Genomic DNA, 20,616 nt, shown 5'->3' on the forward strand with positions numbered 1-20,616 from the left:
GGCGGGACTGGTGGTTGGGAGGCGGGGATAGTGCTGGGCAGACTTATACGGTCTGTGCCAGAACCGATGGTGGGAGGCTGGGCTGGTGGTTGGGAGGCGGGGATAGTGCTGGGCAGACTTATACGGTCTGTGCCAGAACCGATGGTGGGAGGCTGGGCTGGTGGTTGGGAGGCGGGGATAGTGCTGGGCAGACTTATACGGTCTGTGCCCTGAAAAGGACAGGTACAAATCAAGGCAAGGTATACACAAAAAGTAGCACATATGAGTTTATCTTGTTGGGCAGACTGGATGGACCATGCAGGTCTTTTTCTGCCGTCATCTACTATTTTACTATGTTACTAGTAGTACAATGTACTACTTAGACTGTGAGCCCTCTAGAGACAGATCCAGTATCTGTAAAATGAAACTGTAAACCGCTTAAGTCTAAGTGGTAAATAAATACTTAAATGAATGAATGAATTTATATTCTCACCTCACAATAACCTGAACCTCAAACTGTGAGAATAGATAGATGACACATGGCAGCTCCTCAGAACAGTTACTGATATGAGTGAAGTTTATGTAAAACTACTACAATCACCCAATGTATACTTCACAAATCAGTGTTCAGTGTTGAGCTAAAACAAGCATAATTCAACTCTATTTAAGTCAGAAGGAAAAAGCCTCAGATGGAAAACATTTTGGGTGGTTGGTGAAGCACGGCAAAGCATTGTGTGAAATGTGCATTTGAGGCTAAATATCCCGAGGCAGCAGTAATATTGTGTGAAACACTGGCCATCATTGGGAGGACTAGCTTGTTTAAATGCCTGAACACTGGACACTATAAATGAACTGATAAGCCTATTATTTATATATCTTTTGGGAGCATGTTGCCTAGTGGCAATTCAGAAGGTTTTTTTTTGCCAGTGATTAAGCTGGTAGATAGTATAATAATAGATAATTTCCCATCTGATGCTTTTTCCTTCCAATTTAAGAAGAGTTGAATTATGCTCGTTATAGCTCAATGGGATTCTGAATACTGATTTGTGAAGTATACCCTGGGTGATCATAGTAGCTCCTCAGACTATACCAGTTGCCAAGCACATTCCTCTCTAAGTCTGGTATTAAAAGCAGGTGAGGGATTTCTGTTTTCTCAGACATGTGCTGCACTTACCCACATATATTCAGGATAATCAGCTAGGCGCTTGATTCCTTCAATAACTGTATTTCTGTCCTCTTCCCACTTCCTTCTGCAGAAGACTATTTCCATGAAATACCAGGTCCAGCCAATCAGGGGCACCTTCAGCAGCTCCTTCTTTGCCAGTACTTTTGAACTCTGTATGGGACACAGAACTCTGTAATCTCCCAAGACATGAAACAAACACCACACACAATGTTACCCTCCTCCCCTCCCACTCTGAGCTGTACAACACTGTCCATCTCACTTCCCTCTTGTGAACTTAACAGTGTTCTGTCCCCTGTCTTCTCTTGAGATCTGAGCTCTCTCCATCTGGCTTCCTACCCCAGTTTGTGAGCACTCCCTATCTTCCTCCCTTTCCCTAGCTGAGGGTGTATCCCATCTTCCACCCACCTCCAGATTGTTAGCACTCCTCATTCTCCTCCACCAAGTTGTGAACACACCCCTTTCCGCTGCTTCCCTAAGTCGTCCTTCCATCTCCTCCTTAATAGAATGAAGCCACAATACCATCCCTTGTCCCCCACCCCCAACATAAAGTCTACACAGTGTCATTCCTAAACCCCCATTAACAGAGCATCAGCTGGATGACATCCCTTGTCTCCTTCCTCTGCCAATAAAACATTGCTATAGAGATTTTTCTCTTCCCTCTACAAAACGCTGAGAGAAAGGTATTTTCACTCTCCAACATCCTTCACCTATCCCCATATAGAGAGCTACCATGCTGATACTCTTTGACTTCCCCAAGAGCACCAACATCACTCATTTCCCTCTACCACAGTAACATTACTCATCTTCTGAAGCACTAACAGTGATAATGTTCAGCCCTCTCAACTTAGCATTGGATCTGTGAAATCACTTACCCCAAGCACACCGTAGCGCTCACACATCGTCCATCCACACAGGAAGTCAATCTCGAAGTTGTGATTTAGGATAATGATGACATGCTCTTTCCCAAATTGATCGACTGTGGCCTGGTCCGTAAAAAGTATGCACTCGGTACCAGACCACCATTCCAACAACATCACCAGCTCTGCAGAGTGAGGGATTGTGAGAGACATAGATAAAAAGACACAAAGATACATATGTTTTCACATCTCTCCCTCCTCTAACATAGACTGATGGTATATAAAGAGCACAAATCTTCCCAATTTCCTTTCTTTTTAAATCAGGTTCAATAGATAATTAGCTCAATGTCCAGAAGAGCTTACAATTTAGATTTTGTACCGGAGCTGAGAAAATGAAAGATAAAGTGGATTGACAAGGTCATAAAAAGAATCAGTGAGAGAAGCAGGATTTAAAGCCTAGCTTTCTTGGTTCACAGTCTCTAACTATAGTGATGTTGCAGTGAAAGCTGTGGGGAGTAGCACTGGTATGGTGGTGTAGTTGGAGGAGATACTCTGTAGTGTGTTGCAACTTCTCTCCCCTTTCAAGGCTACCTTGAGTAAGCCAGTACACAGAAGAAGCAGCAGCAGCAGCCCATTAAGAAGCAGCACTTCACCTCACTCTCTGCAATCAGTCTGCTGGCATCTTGCTGCCTCTTCCTGCTGGTAAGTAATGCTAAGGTGCTCCTACACTCTTCCCCTCACCCTTCTGGTGCAAGCATCTTCTCCATGCCCAATACAATCACCTGTCCCTCTCACCCCCACTTCAGCACAGTCATCAAGTTTGAGTATCACTTCTAAAAGTACCATACATACTCAAATATAAACCCATCCGAAAATAACCAAGTGAACATTTTCCCCCCAAAAAGGGGGAAAAAAGGTTAACTCAAATACAAACTTGAGGTTAGAAATTTGGGTGATCATGGTGTGCCAAAGACTAGGCACCCTTGGCACAAAATGTTTTCCAGCTGCGTTTCAAGCTCAGTGGGAAGCAGGCTGCAATTTGGTGCTATGTGCCTTGATTCACAGGATTTTATATTCTCTCACTATTTACTACTCTGTCACTGAAGCAGTGTGTCTCATCTGCCAGGGATCATGAACCAGGGCTAGTTCCAGAATCCTGCAATCATGGGTATCAAATCTGGCCACTAGGTTCAATTGTTACTATATCCATGACTAAGGCAATGAAGTAGCACAGTATGGGAACTATGTCATACACCAATTTATTAGAATAAAAACATTTGATGTGGCCAGGAAGATTACTCATTTAGAATTTAAAATACAATCTCCTGCACCTTCAACCCCCCCCTCCCTACTCTTTGATGACTGGCACTTGTGTCCTCCAGCTCCACTCACCCATAACCAGCAGTTGCACCATCCTCTCCCCCCCACCCCGACTGGCATTGCTCTTACTGTTATCTTACTGTTCTGTTGCTCACTGAAGCCAACGTGAATGTTCTGTGCTGGGCTGCTGCGGGGCCTTGAGCATGTATATGCTCAGGGCCCTGCACCGGGCATTCACGTCAGCTTCAGTGAGTCGGTCATCAGGGGAGGGGGTGAAGGACAATAGCTCCTGTCATTGGGTGGGGACTCGAATATAAACCAAGATCCTCATTTTTGGGCCATTTGTTTTGCCTAAAAATATTGGTTTATATTAGAGTATATACAGTAATTAGTTGAGGGAAGCTAGTTTAGCTTGTAATACCACCTTAAAAGTGCAAATTCTAAAGTTGTTTGTGATCTCCAAAGCATATATTTTAAATTCTGGTTCATTATAATGTGTGTAAGCTAAATTGTACAGGATGACTAGGTCAGAAAATGGATGTCTAGTCTGTTTGATGTATCAAAAGCCACTCACAAGAGACAGAAATAATTTTTGTTGCTCTGTCCTGAATATTACAACTAAGGGGTGTTATCTTTCTTTGTTTCCCTGGTAAATGTTTAATAAAGCTGGAGGAGGGGGGAGGGCAGAATTATATATATTTTTTTGAGCCTCAGCAACCGTCAATGTTTTGGCAAATAAAATTCCCTTACAAGGACTCTCACTGAACCGTTAAAGATGTTCGGTGAGATCTGACCATGACATTTCTTCCACACACACCCCCATTTCCTTTAAATTGTATTTTTCTTCAGTGTTTTACTTTGTGCCTTTATTCTTTGTAACTTTCCTTTTCTGCAATAAGTAAATGCTTGTGCTTTAATTTGAAAATTCTATAAATAAATGTTTTTTTTAAACCTCTGAAACCACCTTAGGAAGGATGGATGCGAAGAAAGAACTACTCTGTTACGATGGTACTTATATAAGGTGAATTGGCTACTAGAGCCTGGAGCTCAATGACTCTGTGGGCGGAAGTGAACACCACAACAAAGATAACCTTCCAGGTTAGGTACTTCAGTTAGCAAGTAACAAGTGATTCAAAGGGTGCTTTCGTCAGTTAGGTGAGGATGACAATGAGATCCCTTGACACTGTGGGGGGGGGGGGGGCTTCACTGGGGACTTTAGAAACAGCAAACCCCTCATGAAGTGAACAACTAAAGGCTGTACAGAGATGGGCTAACCCTCTACACAACAGGATAAGTGCCACTTGCACTGAGGTGAACTCTTACAGAGTTGGTCCTTAAGGCCAGACTCAAAAAGGTGTAGGAGGCATTTGAGCAGTTTTTGTGTAGAACAGGAGAAAGGATCTAGGGCCTTGTCCTCACAACAGAGAGCAAACCTCCTCCACTTACAATTATGCAACCCTTTTGTAGGATCTTTCCCAGAAGCAAGCAAGATACAAGACATACCTTCATGTAACTGAAGAGAGGCCATGCCTAGCCTCTTAACATCCAAGCCATGAGAGCTACGGACTGATGGTTGGGGTGCAGAAGATACCCCTCACTCTGAGTGATGAGAGTCTAAAAGCAGTCTAATCTCCACAGCTCTCTGGAAGCTAACTCTAGAAGTAGAGGGAACTAGATCTGTCTTGGCCAATAAGGAGTGATGAGGATCATGGTTCCCTGGTCTTACTTGAGTTTCAGCAGAGTTTTCACTATGAGAGATGTAGGAGGACATGTGTACAGAAGTCCCTCCCCCCCCCAGTCGAGGAGAAAGGCATCAGAGGCTAGTCTATTGTGAGATCCTGCCTAGAACAGAAGAACCATGTTGTTCAGTAAGTGTCAAAGAGATCTATTGAGGGGGTACTCTACTGTCAAAAGATCTTGAGCTCAGTCTGTCAGCCAGATAGTTGCTCTTCCCCACCAGGTAAGTAACTCTGAGCACCATGCCATGACCGTATGCCCAACACAACACTCTGACTGCTTGACAAAGGAGGTACAATCCCATGCCTCCCTGCTTGCTGACATAATATATTGCATCCTAATTGTCCATTTGAGGATAATTTGGTGCATTAGCCAATCTCTGAACACCTTTAAAGCGTTCCAAATGGCCCATAGTTACAGGAAGTTAATGTGATACTAAACCTCATTTTGGATGGGGGGGGGGGGGGGGGGAGAGATCACTGACCCTGGAGTCTGTCTGAATGAGTCATTCCAGGTTGGATATATTTGTTGTCTTTTATTTTTAGTTATGCATTCTTGTATCCCACAGTTATCCAGAAACAGGTTTTGGTTCAAAATGGCTTACAATTTACATTCTGGTTGAGAGTTACAATGATGGTGTCTAGTTTACTTTCTGATTGAACATTACTCTGATGGATAGTAGATTAGGCAGCAGAAAGGGCCTGGACAACTTGTTTAGTTAAAGAATTTTCTGTACAAGTAGGTTTTCAGTTCTTTTTTTAAACTGTAGTTAGTTGGATATGCTGCTTGTGATCTTTGGTATTGAGCTCCACCACTTTGGAGTCCAGGTAGCTAAATCCAACCATGTATATAGATTTGTAAGTTATATTTCTGCAGTTGGGTATGTGCAGAAGTAGGTAGCCTCTGGTTTCTAGGCTTGTGTTTCTTGGGGATAGTTTGATCATATCTAGCATATATTCTGGTGACATGTCGGATAATATTTTGTAAATCATTGTGCTAACTTGAAGATTAATCTTGCTTTGATTGGCACCCAGCATAGTGTTTCGAGCAAGGGGTAACTCTTTCATGTTTCAGCTTTTTCAATATTAGCCTTGCTACCATGTTTTGGATGGTTTGTAACGATTTCAGCATATTTTCCTTGTATCCTACACATACTGCATTGTAATAGTCCAGTTGTGATAGTATCATTGATTGCACTATTATCCGGAATGACTGTCTCGGGGGAAATAGGCTCTGATCCTTGCTCAGTTTCCATAGCATTCTGAAGCACTTTGTTGTTACTGCTGATATTCGCTGTTTAGTGACAATCTATAATAATTCCCAGTATTTTTTGATGCGTTTGAATTTGGTATGTTTGATTGTTGATTGTGAAGTTTTAGTGAGATGTGAGTTTGTGTGGGTTTGATAATATACTAGGAATTTTAGTGAGATGCGAGTTTGTGTGGGCTTGATAATATACTAGGAATTTGGTTTTGTCTCTATTCAACTTCAACTTGAATGTTGCTACCCAGTTTTCCATCAGGTCCAGACCTGTTTTAATTTTGTCCAGTATTTCTGTGACATGTTGTTAACATGGTGACGTCGTCTGCGTATATGAATGCGTTAAAGCCCATTATCTCTAGTTATTTGCCAAGTGGGGCCATCATTACATTGAAGTGTCGGTGATACTGGTGACCTCTGTGGCACCCCACACTTGGAGATCCAGGATGCTGATAACCTGTTGGACATCTTTATAATGTAGGATCTGGTCTTTAGGAAGCCATTGAACCTAGCAGCTACTGTGCCACTGACTCCTATGTAATTGAGCAGGGCCATTAGTGTTGTGTAGTCTACTAGATCAAATGCGCTTGACATATCGAATTATAGAAGTAATATATTCTGGGCCTTGGCTTATATTCTTTTGAACTTTGTTATCAGAGGTTGTTATGACCATTTCAGTGCTGTGTTATGGTCGGAATCCTGATTGGAATTTATGGAGGATCGAGAATTTTGTCATATAATCCATTAATTGTTGTGCGACCAGACCCTCCATCATTTGGGTCAGTAGTGGTATTGAGGTCACAGGTCTGTAGTTTGTGAGATTGCTGATCTTGGTAATTGTGTTCTTGGGGATTGAGGTGAGTATGATTTCACCTTTGTCATTTCGGAATTGTCCTTTTGATAGCATGTACGATGTGTTTGGTGAGGCATTCAATGAACCATTCTGGTGGAACTTTCATCATACAGTTGGGACATTTGTCTAGCAGGCAGCTTGCACGTGCGTATTTTGTTAGTACTGGGTTAACTGTGCTTATTTTGGGTGGAACCACATTCTGTCTGCTATGCTGTGTGTTGTTGATTTTGCATTCTTTAAGAAGTCTGTAATGTATGTTTTGCGGTATCGTGAGGTTGGGTCTTGTCTCGCTATTTTTTGTTTCGAAATAGTGTGCGAGCCTCGCTTGCAGTAGGTAGTGTTTCTGTTGATGCTAACACTTCTTGGGTTTTCAGTATATTGTGCACGAGTTTGAATATTTTTTCATATTGGTCTGTGCTCGGTTTGCCTATGTGTTGTAGTGTTCCGTCTTGGCTTTCTTTATATTGTGTTTATATGCTTTTATTGCTTTGCTCCATGTGTCTTTGTTTGGTTCTGTTTTTGGCCCTTGTTCTTTCTAGCTTTCTATATAGGTTTTTTCATATGTAGTAGCTCATCATTAAACCAGGGTCTCGGTTGTTTTTTATTTCTGGTTTTAGTTTTAAGTGGCACTATTTGTTCAGTGCGTTTTTCGCAAGCTTCATCCCAATTTCTCATGAAGTTGATGTCATTTGGTGCTAGGTTCCTATGTTCATTCATCGCTGTTATCCAGAAGGTGCGATTGTCCACCTTCCCTCTGGTTGCGTATGTGTGTTGTGATCTTGGTTTTCTGTTCTCTTTCCATTGTAGTGTAGAAGTCAGCTTGCTGTGGTCTGGACCATAATACCTCTTCTTCCCATTTGTGGTTTTCAATTTTATGATTGTTACTTGCTGACAGTCCTGTGGGCTAGTATGTCCAGTTGAGATGCCTTGTGCTATTCTGAAGTTCCATTGGTTTAGGATCTAGTGTTGGTGTCATTCTGTTTATCTAGGTGCAGAATGATGTTTCCTATTAGTAAGACATTTGTTGGTTTGTGTAGGTGTTTGATACAAAATCGTCTTTGTCCAGTTTCCTGGAGGTCTGTAGAACAGTATGATACATAATTGACCTGCAAGGTTGTGTGGTGATTTTGCATGCCAAATTTTAATTGCTGATGATTATGTTTAGCTACGGGTTCTACTGTGAACGTGGAGTTTGTATATTATTGCAACTCCTCTTCCTGTCTTTTTAGTTCTGCTTATATGTATTGTTTTGTAGCCTGGTGGGCATAGGTCGCCCTGGAAACTTTCAAAGGTCCCTCGGGGTGAGCCCATTGAGCCGAAATAAGCTCTTGGATGGAGTCATGCAAAGGAAAGGCTCGAGCAGGCTTTTGGTACTAGCCATCCTAGGATTCACAGAGGAGGCTGTGCCACAGGCAGGGTCCTCAATAGAGAGAGCCTGCAGGGCATCAGAAATAAGCGCTGGCAGCTCATCATGGTGGAAAATCCTCACCGCGGAGGCATCGTCCAGATCCTGAGTCACTTCTGCACCAGACTCTGGCTCCTCAGACCATGAAGGCCTGCCAGAGTCCTCTGAATCCTCGCAGCCCGACCACGGGGGGGAAATGGAGGTGCAGCACTCTCTGAAGGGGAATGAGCCCTTCAGCGCTTCATAGTCTGCTAATTATCAGGGAATAACACCTCAGAGGGCATACCCAGGCTAGAAATCCACCGGGGGGGGGGGGGGGGGGGGGCATTAGAAGAGGCCCATGCCGGGCTTTGTGGGAGAGCTCTTTTAAGCATGTATGCTTTATGCATTAATAAGACAAAATCAGGGGAGAAAAACTCACCCTGGGCACCCGGATCTCTGCCGGGGCTAGTAGCTCCCATATCAGCTTCACTCCGAGGCCTCCCCCCGGGCTCAGGACTCTCCGTCTCAGCGGAGGTCTCGCCATGTGGTAAATTCAAAAATGGCACCCGCTGCCAGCTCAGAGCGCGAAGAATCGTCGCTCGCCATGCTCGGGCCGGCTCTAACGTCTGTACAGCACAATTTACAGAGCCCCGCTGCTGATCTGCGCTTGCCACACTTGGAACAACGCTTACTGTCTCCGCAGCCATTGCCGAAAACGGCGGTAAAATTCAAAATGGCGGTTCGCGCCAAAATCGCTCCAATCGCGAGCCCACCTCGGAGGAGTCAGAAAACACTCTTACCTCACTGGACCGAGTATCACAGCTCTGGTCCACAGAAAAAGGCAAGGGAAAAACCTCTGTTCCAGCGTCTAAGCGCTTTTTTTTTTTTTTTTTTAAACGCTGTGAGGAAAGCAGAGGTAAATAGAACTCCGGAGGCTCAGGTGAGTGGGAAAGGCAGGGAATGGGCGAACCTATGTGCCTGCATCCACTGTTGGTGGGGAAGGACAGGGAAAGCTAAGCAATGTGTCCACATCCACGGAGGTATGGGTAAGGCAGGGAAAGGGCGAACCTATGTGCCTTTAAAGTGAAGCTGCTATAGCCTCCAACACCCCTGCTAACAACTGGCAAAAGCACAGGAGCAACCTCCAGGCAGATTTTAGATGGAGCTCGAAGAAGCTGCAGCCACTCTGCTAGGGGAGATAGAGAATACTGAAGAGAGGCAGTGGAGCAAGCTGGTATGAGGCACTGAAAAAGTGTGCTCTCTATCTCCTCTGCTGGTTGATGGACACAACCCATCTGTAATGGCTGCATCTGCTTGATGACAAGGAAGGGCAGGATAGATTTCTATCTCTTTATATTTTTTTCAGAAGTATTATAAAATGTTACAGGTACATGCATGTGCAGAACGTCGTGTACATGCATGTGCCCTGAAAAGGGGTGAGTTTGGGGCAGAGATAGGATGCACACTGGAAGCAACCAGCATCTAAATGCACAGGACATATTCTATAAATGCCAGGCACATGGATGTCCCAGGCCTTTAATAGAGAAAGTACTAACTTGCTAGTCACATACACACAGGGAGCAACACTGGCTGCACATTCTGTAGCAGGATTTGCTTATCCAATCCTACCCTAGCTGAGATAATATTCAAGCACATTTCTAACATCATGTGCAACTTTCTTGAAATTAGTCCCCTTATTTTCTAATTCCTTTACTCTAAGTTATCTGTTTCACCTTTGCTTATACTAAAATATTCTCTCATATACTATGACGCCCTAGTGTAGCATACTATGCTACACTTTCTATGGTTATTTGAATATTTTTACTACTGTAATTGTCTATTGCCTATGTTTGACTTATTCCTGCTGTGAACCACATTAAGAAAATTTCTTCAAAAAGGTGGTAAATAAATAAATGACATGGCCAAATATACACCTCCTGTAAATAATGACTTTTGACCTGGAGCACTCTGGTTGGTGCATTGTGCTACTAGTGGGTGTTTCTGTGCAATCAGGCCTCACTCTTTCTCTACCTACTTCTTTGCCCTCACCCAACCCTCTACAGTCCCACAACTGCTACTCTGGTCCGCATTGCTCCTTTCCCCCAAACCCCCTCTCCAATTCTCTAAACACCTGCCCCCCCCCCCCCCCCCACCTGCCTGCAGTCTATCTACTCCATCTCTCTGTGCAACAGTTTGTGCATTTCAGTGTGTGTCCTTCTACATCCAACATTTACACACTGATTGAAGAAAAGGTTTTCTCAGATTCATTTAAATTTACTACTTTGTAGCTTCATTGTGTGCCCCCTAGTCCTAGTATTTTTGGAAAGAGTCAACAAGCGATTCACGTCTACCCATTCCACTCCACTCGTTATTTTATAGGCCTCTATATCTCCCTTCAGTCATCCTTCCACTATATTTTTTTCAAGATGCGGTGACCAGAATTGAACACAATATTCGAGGTGCGGTCGCACCATGGAGCGATAGAAAGGCATTATAATGACCTCATTTTTGTTTTCCATTCCTTTCCTAATAACACCTAACATTCTATTTCCTTTCTTAGCCACCACCGCACACTGAGCAGAGGGTTTCAATGTATTATCAACGACGACGCCTAGATCCCTTTCCTGTCGATGACTCTTAATGTGGAACCTTGCATTACTTAGCTATAATTTGGGTTCCTCTTTCCACATGCATCACTTTGCACTATGCCCTCCACAACTGCAGTTTCATATGGGTATCTTCCATCAGTGGGCAGACATTGCAGGAGTGAAACTTGAACACCGAAATAACTACTACTACTACTAATCATTTCTACAGTGCCACTAGATGTACACAGCACTGTACACATTATTTGCAGGTACTTTCTCTGTCCCAAGAGGGCTCACAATCTAAGGGGTTTTTTTTGTACAGGGGCAATGGAGGGTTAAGTGACTTGCCCAAGGTCACAAGGAGCTGCAGTGGGAATTGAACCCAGGTTGCCAGGATCAAAGCCCGCTGCGCTAACCATTAGGCCAATTCTCCACTCCAAAGTTGTATCTTCCCACACTAGAGGAAAGGTGCCCCCCATTTAGAGTGACCCCAGCAAGCACAGGCAAGACCTTGGATTTAGACAAATTTATGTGAAGCCTGAGACAGACCTGTAACTAGTAATCAGTTCTAACAACTTAGTCAAAGCAACTTGCAGATCACAAATCATAATAAGATCGTCCTCAAATGCTAAGGCCATTGATTTGATAACCCAAAATAGTTACTCCAGGTATGGTAGGCTCAATATTTAACAGCCTAAGTAGGGCTCCAGAAAGAGAACAAGGAGGGGAAACAGGGAAAACAACCCTGCTGGGTGCCACGATGGACCTGAAAAGAAGAGGTTCTTTCTTCATTGACTAATGAGCTAATGGTAAGTTATACAATGTACTGATTCCTTGAAGAAACCAGCCCTAGATGTCAAAATGAGTCAGAACCCTCAAACAAAATGACCCACTAACTTTGTCAAAGGCTTTCTCGGCATATAAACTGACCGCCAAAGCAGGAATCTCATGGGACTGGCAATACAACATAGCTAGTAAGATTTTTAGAACATTAGCACTGACTACCAAGATTTTACAAAGCCTGCTTGCTCCTCACTCACTAAGGTAGGCAAAAAGGTTGCCAGGCGACTGGCCAAGACCTTGGACAAAAGCTTAATATCAACATTAAATAAAGAAATGGGCCGATAAGAATCTGCTGTCTTGTAAGGTTTATTTGGTTTGGGAATAAGGGTGATCAAGACTGTGTTGTCATGCAAAGAAAAAACTCCCTTCTCCACCACGTCTGTATAATACGCCATCAGCGGGCCAATGAACAGGAACTGCAAGCTTTTGTAAATTTCTCCCCAAAACCCATCTTCTCCAGGTGCCGAAAAGGCCTTAAGAAGCTTAATGGCCATCTGAAGCTCTTTGGCCTGTATGGGCTTGTTAAGGCTCAATACATAAGATAGTAAACTGAAGTTTAAGATGCACTATAACTGTTGTGAGATCCCCTGTTTAGACATCTTAATTCAGAAAGAGACACATGGATTCGCCATGACAATATACAGAAAAGCAATAGATTTTTAAAAATCTGTTACATTATGAAAGACGTTGCACTAGGAACCTCAAATCCAACTTGCCGTATTGTCAGAAACATCACAGAAGAGCACCACAGAGCAGGAAACAAACTAACATTACAGAACAGAATTACAGCATAACTTTTAGGGATTCCTAGCTGTGTCAGGACAAGGAAATTCTCTCCCTGGAACCACAACCAGGAAAAACTGAAGTTCCTTTAGCCCTAGACGGTATCAAGAAGAAAAGCTCAGACACAGTCTTCTCAAAAGGGCATGGATTGGTCTGAACTAAAGAAATATAAATTAGCAGAACAAATTTTATCTTCCCACTTGTCTGGCTGGTCTAGCAGGATGATAAGGATGTACCAAAGCTCTAAGATCCTGGGTAGGATGAAAACCAGGACTCGGTGCACACCTTTCACAATGATAATCTACTGACCTTGAGCATCCCCTTTGTGACAGATGACCAAGGGAGCAGCTACACCCAAGAAGGACCCACTAACCTTAGCCTCATGGATCACTGTCCTGGGACACCAGAGGCGATGTGCACACCACTGTCACAAGAGGCTCTTTATCCTCATATCCTCTGAACTGAAACAAATCGAACTATTGGTAATGCCAAAACAATAAAGAAGACCCAAATATACAAACTAGGGTGAGGAACCCAGACCTGGGAGCAACATTACCGAACTTGCCCCAAGGCCAAAACGTAGCACTCCCAAGGGAAGAGACTCTGAACCCTGGGCTCGTGGACTGAGCAATATGAAACACCCTAAAGAACCTGAAGCTGCAGTGCTGACACCATATGGAATTCCTGCTAGCACCAGATGTGGATCTGCCATGAGAGCATTGAGCAAGGGTAGAAGCATACAACAAAATTTGGGAGGAGTACTAAAACCTCCCCTACTTCATAAGCTACAAGCAAGAAACAAGCAGAAGCAATCTCCAGGCCACTGGGTTGGCCACTGCTGAAAACAGGATACTGGGCTTGACTGACCTTCGGTCTGGCAAACGCTTATGTTCTTATCTTCTTAACCTGAAGCACGCATACAATGAACCAATTTTTGGAGGCCAATGGTCGATAAAGGAGTGAAAGAAGACAAAGTACTCACTGCAATTAAAGTAGTCAATGGAGGATCAAGAGAAAAAGGCTGGAAAGTATGAGGACATGTAAATAACCCTTTCTGGGGAAGATTAGTTTGGAGGTCAAAAATGAGCATATTCTGTTGAGGAAATGTACCTCCCTTGTGCAAGACTCACTAGCCAATACCTTGTGCAAGGGATAGAAGATCCTACTAAGGGATTTTGCAGCACTCTCCAGCCCTCACTGAAAGGTTACTAAATTGGCCAGGATGGGACACTAAATCCAACATCAGAAGAGACCAGGAAGGGAGACCTGCCTGTAAAGACAGTACAGAAAAGGAAAACAAAGAGTCAAACAGAAGCTCAAATCTTCTACCGTACAAGTTCCTGAAAGCTGCACCTCTGCTTTAAACATGAAATGGACACCCACACCAGGAGTACTCTTTCATGCACTATAGAGGGAGAACAAAACTCCTAGCCTTTGCCTCCATGAGGTTAATATATGATCATTGGGGAGAATATTCTCATCTAGTAGTGGTGGAAGGAAGAAACTGAGGACTCACCAGTTTTTCAGTTATTCAGGTGCTGCCCAACCCTATGCCAGGATGTTCAAACTCTCTGCCTTCCATATCCTGAAACTGCAGGCATGGCACCAGCCAGGAGAATGTATAATCCAACACAAGGGACCACAGACACAAGATTGCCAGCAGAGCTGCCTGAGAGACTGAAGACACATAGGGGCAATTCTATAACTGGATGCCTACATTTAGGCATGCCAAAAGTAGGCAGCAGAAACCCGACTTAATTAAACATGAAACACATGTAAGGGCACAAAAAAAAATAAAATCATCAACTAATGCCATTAAAAAAAAATCACTATTTCTGTAAATACACAAACAGTTATATAACTGGTTACTGAGGATCGCCACATAAAAGCAATTTAAAACCCAAAATAATGTGTCTCATGTTTAATTAAGCAGGATTGCTTCCCGTACAGCCCACTCATTTTCCATTTTGCTATTACATTATGGTTTTATACAACCTTTTTATATGAATGTCTTTTATACGCATTTTTTACTATTTTTTGCCCTTTAACACGTAATGTTTCCTGTGATTTTTTTATGATCATTTTGTCAATATTTTTATGTTTAGCAACTTAAAATTGGGTGGGATGATGATGTCATTGTGTTTGATAAAATAGTGCATCAGTCGACAGTTTCAAGACTGCTGAAGACAACTGTTTGGTGAACTACCCTATTTTTTGCCAGCGGTTTTAGAAGGGTGTCTTTTAGACATAATGGAGCATTAGTTTCTATTGTTTCTCATTTTATTTACAGTATTTGAGCATGTTCTCTCCTATATATACTGTGGAAGATGCGTTTGATTTCATGTAAGAGGTTTTGCCATATGTTCCATGTTAGCTCCACAGTGCAGTTCAAGCACATGTTTTTCACAGTACCATACTACAGCATAAAAAGAAAAAGAGGAGACAATTTCAAAGTGAGGTGGGAGGGTTGTGAGAATATAAGGCCTGCTGTCCTCGGAGAATACCTGCAACAGGTAAGTATCTTCGCTTTCCTCTGAGGCCTATTTATTCTCATGTGTGGAGAATCCCTAGCAACCAGGCTCACGGAAAACAAGAAACATTGGTCAATTGGGCCTCGGAACAGCAAGGACATAACACACATGAACCTGAAAACTATACACAAACTGAGTGAGAGTGCAGCCTGGAACAGAATAAAATGGGCCGGGGGGGGGGGGGGGGGGGGCAGAGTTGGATTTTAGACCCCAAACAGATTATGCCCGAACCAACTGTCATGTTGGGTATCCTGCTCAGGCAGTAGTGAGAAGTGAATGTGTGGACAGAAGACCATGTTGCAGCCTTGCAAATTTCTTCAATGGAAGCTGACCACAAGTGGGCTACCAACGGAGCCATGGCTCTGACATTGTGAGCCTTGACATGACCCCTCCAGAGTCAGCCCAGCCTGGGCATAAGTGAAAGAAATGCAATCTGCTAGCCAATTAGAGACCAATGGCGACCCCCATCCTGTTGGGGATTAAAGAAACAAAAAGTTGGACGGACTGTCTGTAGGGCTTAGTCCACTCCCCATGTAATAGGCCAATGTGTTAGCAAGACAATCGATTGGTTCAGATGGAACTCTGACACCACCTTTGGCAGGAACTTAGGGTACGTGCGGAAGACAACTCTGTTGTGCATCCACTACTAAGGTCTGCAGCTCACTGACCCTACAAGCTGAAGTAACAGCCACCAAGAAAATGACTTTCTAGGTCAAGTACTTCAGATGGCAGGAAGTCAGAGGTTCAAAAGGAGCTTTCATCAGCTAGGTGAGAATGACGTTGAAGTCACATGACACTGGCGGAGATTTGACAGGGGGCTTTGATAACAAACCTCTCATGAAGCAAACAACTAGAGGCTGAGAAGAGATGGGCTTATCCTCTACATGTTGATAATAAGCACTAATTTCACAGAGGAGAACCCTTATGGAGATGGTCTTGAGACCAGACTCGGATAGGTGTAGAAGGTATTCAAGCAGGCACAGTGTAGAGCAAGAAAGGGGATCTAGGGCCTTGCCCTCATACCAGATGGCAAATCTCCTCCATTTAAAAGAGTAACACCTCTTTTAAATGGCGCAAGCTCGACTCAGGAGAGAGACCTTGGGGTGTTGGTGTCGGACGATATGAAGGTGAAGAAACAACGTGACAAGGCGACGGCCGTGGCTAGAAGGATGCTAGGCTGCATAGAGAGGGGTATAACCCAGCAGAAGAAAGGAGGTGTTGATGCCCCTCTACAAGTCGTTGGTGAGGCCCCACTTGGAGTATTGTGTGGAGGCCGTATCTGGCTAAAGATGTAAAAAGACTGGAAGCGGTGCAAAGAAAAGCTACAAAAATGGTATGGGATTTGAGTTGCAAACCGTACAAGCAGAGACTTGCCGACCTGAACATGTATACCTTGGAGGAAAGGAGAAACAGGGGTGACATGATACAGACGTTGAAATATTTGAAAGGTATTAATCCGCATACGAACCTTTTCCAGAGATGGTGTTTGGAGAACAAAGCCGGTGCAGGGCGGACTTCTATGGTCTGTGCCCTGAGAAAAGCAGGACAAATCAAACTCGGATATACATATAAAGTATTACATACCATGTAAAATGAGTTATCTTGTTGGGCAGACTGGAATGGACCGTTCAGGTCTTTATCTGCTGTCATTTACTATGTTACCTCTTCATGAATCTTTCCTGGAAGCAAGCAAGACTGGGAGATACCCTTTGGAAGACCCAAGGAAGCAAATTCTAGGCTCTCAACATCCAGGTTGGGATACAGAAGAGAACCCTCATTCTGCGTGATGAGGATCAGAAAACACTCCAATCTCCACGGTTCTCCAGAGAATAATTCCAGAAGAAGAGGGAACCAGATCTGAAGAGGCCAATAAGGTGTAATCAGAATCATGGTCCCATGGTCTTGCTTTAGTTTCAGCAAAGCCGCACAAGAGGTATGGGAGGATATGTGTACAGAACACCAGTCTCCCAATGAAGGAGGAAGACATCAACACTAGTTTGTTGTGGGCCTGGAGCAGAACCGAAGAATCTTGTGATTGGGTTGTGTGGCAAACAGATCCACTGAGGGGGTGTCTCACCCTTGGAAGATCTCGAAGGCAACACCCATGATGAGAGACCACTCATGCGGTTGCATAACCCTGCTCAGTCTGTTGGCAGATCTGCTGTTTTTGCCTGCCAGATAAGTGGCTTGCAGAAACATGCAATGCTGGTGAACCCAATGCCACATCTGGATGGCCTTCTGACACAGAAGGCATGATCCAGTGGCCCCCTGCTTGTTGGTGTAATACATGGTAACCTGATTGTCCATTTGAATGAGTGGAGAGATGCATCCATCATCAGTACTTTTTGCAGCTGAGAATTTGGAATGGAAGTCTCAGAGTCAAATTAGATCGAATGTCCACCACAACAAGGAGCGAGCAAGCTCCAGGGACACTTGGAAGACATCTTCCTGATCTCCTGTGGCTTGGCACCACTGAGAGGCCAGGGTCCAGTGGGCAGTTCTCATGTGAAGACATGTCATGGGTGTCACAAACTGCGGACACCATGTGGCCCAATAACCTCAACATCTACCGAGTCATAACCTGCTGAGAGGCTCGAACCCAAGAAGCCAGTGCGACTAGAGCATCTGCTCTTGGCCCCAGGTTGAAGGTTCAAACCTGCTGCGTATCAAGCAGGGCTCCAATGAAATCCAAGTGCTGGGTACAGCAAAAATAGAACTTGGGGTAGTTTAAATGAATGTTAGTAGCTTGAGCACCCAAATAGATCTGTGCATGGACTCCCAAGCACTGTCCTCCAGTCACCAGTCAATCGTCGAGACTCCCAGTCTGCGTAGTGACACTGAGACTACTGCTAGACATTTGGTAAAATAGCCTGGGAGCTGATGCATGGCCAAAGGGCAACACGCGGTACCGGAAGTGGATATGTCCCCAGCTGAAATCATAGATACTTCGGTGGGCTGGAAGTATTGGGATGTGTGTATATGCATCTACCGACTGCACCGGTACAGGATTAAAGTCACTGAGAACTTTTGTGGACACAGAAGTAAAAACCTCCGCAGCCAAATCAAACGACGCAATGGTACCCACAAAAAGCGGCAAGGAACCAGAAAAAAAAACCCAGTGAGAACGCGACTGGAGTCTGGGCTTAAAAACTGCCCTGTACGTGGGAACACAAAGGAAAGTAAAAACAAAGCGAGAAAAGAAACTAAAAATAATAAAGGAAGGACAAAAGGGGGAATCCGAACATGGGAAATACAGTGTAGCAAAACCGCTGAAAGGCACACAAAAAAGATCTTCGGACCGAGCTGTGAAGAGCTGCATGAAAACGCAGTCACCCTTTACAGCAGTAAAAAAAAAAAAAAAGGAACTACAGTAACCACGCTCTCGCGGTGGGCAGGATGGCACTCGCACATGCGCATTGTAACGTGTCTCATACTCCTCAAAGCTCTTAAAAGCTTGTTACAAGCTCCTAACCAGGCAACATGGGATCGCGTTACCCACACATGAGAATATAAGGCCTGCTTGTCCTCTGAGAATTTCACTTCACACACTTAGTTTTTCTTTCTGTGGCATTTTATGTCATGGTATGGTACATTGGAACTGTCCTCTTCATTAGTCCTCACATTTTTTTGTATTTGGTTTTAAATTGATATATTTTTTTATTGATTATTGCATTTATGTTATTTGACATGCTTTTGTAGGATAGTTTTTGGACCTATAAGGCTGTCAAGGCATTTCTTAGTATGCTGTGACATGTATGCAGGTATGTCTGTTGCTATATCAACATATGCTATTTTGTATGTTTTCAATATATAAATTTATAGACTTTGTGCAAGTGCATTTTGACATTAAGTTTTATGATCTTTTATGCACCATTAATTAGCAATAAGTACCATGCTGTATTGTTTCACTGGACATTTTATGTTAGTACGAGTTGTTTTGTATGATTATGTATCTATAGGTTTCATTGCTAGTTATGTTACATTTTAACTATTTTTAATTGTTATTTTTAATAATAGACTCCTGAGGCAGGCCTTACAAGCCAAAACATAGCCTGTGTCGAGTCATTCTATAACATACGTGCACAAAATGTTGCACATATGTTGTAGAATACTTTAGGCACCTGGATACAGAATTAGAGGGTATATGATTTACATAAAATTTACTAATTGAAAACCAGCGTGGGATCTGGAGGGGGAACCAGAAGCAGAGCTAATGTACCCTCAAACAAAAAGGTGTTATGCAGCCAATGGGGGTGGGAGGAAAGAGAATAGGATAATGCTAGATTGGTGCCGCTGCCCCCCAAAAACCGTAGCACCAGTTCTGTCAGATTTGGGTGATCCCCAGCCACACTGAACTGCTGTCTCTGCCTGGAGCCCCGGAGAAGCACATCATCAACCCCCTTTCCAGGCTGGGGGGGGGGGGGAAAGATCAACTGCCCCCTCTAAGGATCTTCCCCTCAAGCCTACGGAGGCCCAACTGGGTGTGGGGGGGGGGGGGGAGTGGGGAAGACGACAACTGGTACCTACCCCTGCAAGACCCACACCACGCAGCCATGTTGGTTCAAAGCCCGTAAGCTAAGGCTCGGGGCTCTGAAAGGTCCGAAACCCTCCACACTTCACCACTATGCCCTTGGGAGTCAGGCTTGCCTCAAAGGATCCTGCTGCACCATCTACTGGAGCCAGAGAAATAACTGCCAAATTCCAGATAAGTACCGCTTCATGTGATGGACAACACTAACAATTCAGTGTCGCCATCTGCTATGTGTGGGGGGAGGGCATAACCTACTTGCCTGGACTGGTCTAGTAGGTTGATAAGGAATAATCATCAATCATGTATGACAATATGATGAAAAGTACATACCAGAGTATTAACAAACGTAAATGCATTAGGTTCAACTTGTGAAAATCATTTCACAATTCCCCCATCTATAAATAACCAATAAGAACAGCAGTATGCAAAATTCACCAATAATTATCAATTCTTCTTAATAAAATTCCTAAATACACATTCCTAAATATTCAATCATCTATATTTTACCACCCTCATCTCTCCTCCATCTTTCCCTTCTCCCTGTCATTCCTTCCTTCCTTCCCTTGTCCCCTTCTCTGTCACCCCTATCCCTTATCCCTGTACTCCTCCTCCCTCCAGTACCCCTTCGTTTCTTCCCTTTCTGCCTTATCCGTTTTAGGCCTTCATTCTCACTCCCATTTCCTCATCTTACCAAAGTTCTCTTGCACAGCAGCAGGAGCACAGCCTGCAAATTCTCTAATGGATTGCAGCACTGCCCATCT

The 20,616-nt window shown here is 43.8% G+C and overlaps 1 protein-coding gene across 1 annotated transcript in view; it reads right to left on the reverse strand.

Moving 5' to 3' along the window:
* The window catches only part of AGPAT3 (1-acylglycerol-3-phosphate O-acyltransferase 3), a 119,668-nt gene that overhangs the window by 69,812 nt on the left and 29,240 nt on the right, over positions 1-20,616 (reverse strand). Inside the window, 2 exon segments of the mRNA XM_030203774.1 lie at positions 1,154-1,315; positions 2,038-2,207. Of these exon segments, the coding sequence (XP_030059634.1) occupies positions 1,154-1,315; positions 2,038-2,207 (332 nt within the window).

The sequence above is a fragment of the Microcaecilia unicolor genome, chromosome 5 (genome assembly GCF_901765095.1).
Source record: "Microcaecilia unicolor chromosome 5, aMicUni1.1, whole genome shotgun sequence".
Classification (NCBI taxonomy): Eukaryota; Metazoa; Chordata; class Amphibia; order Gymnophiona; family Siphonopidae; genus Microcaecilia; species Microcaecilia unicolor.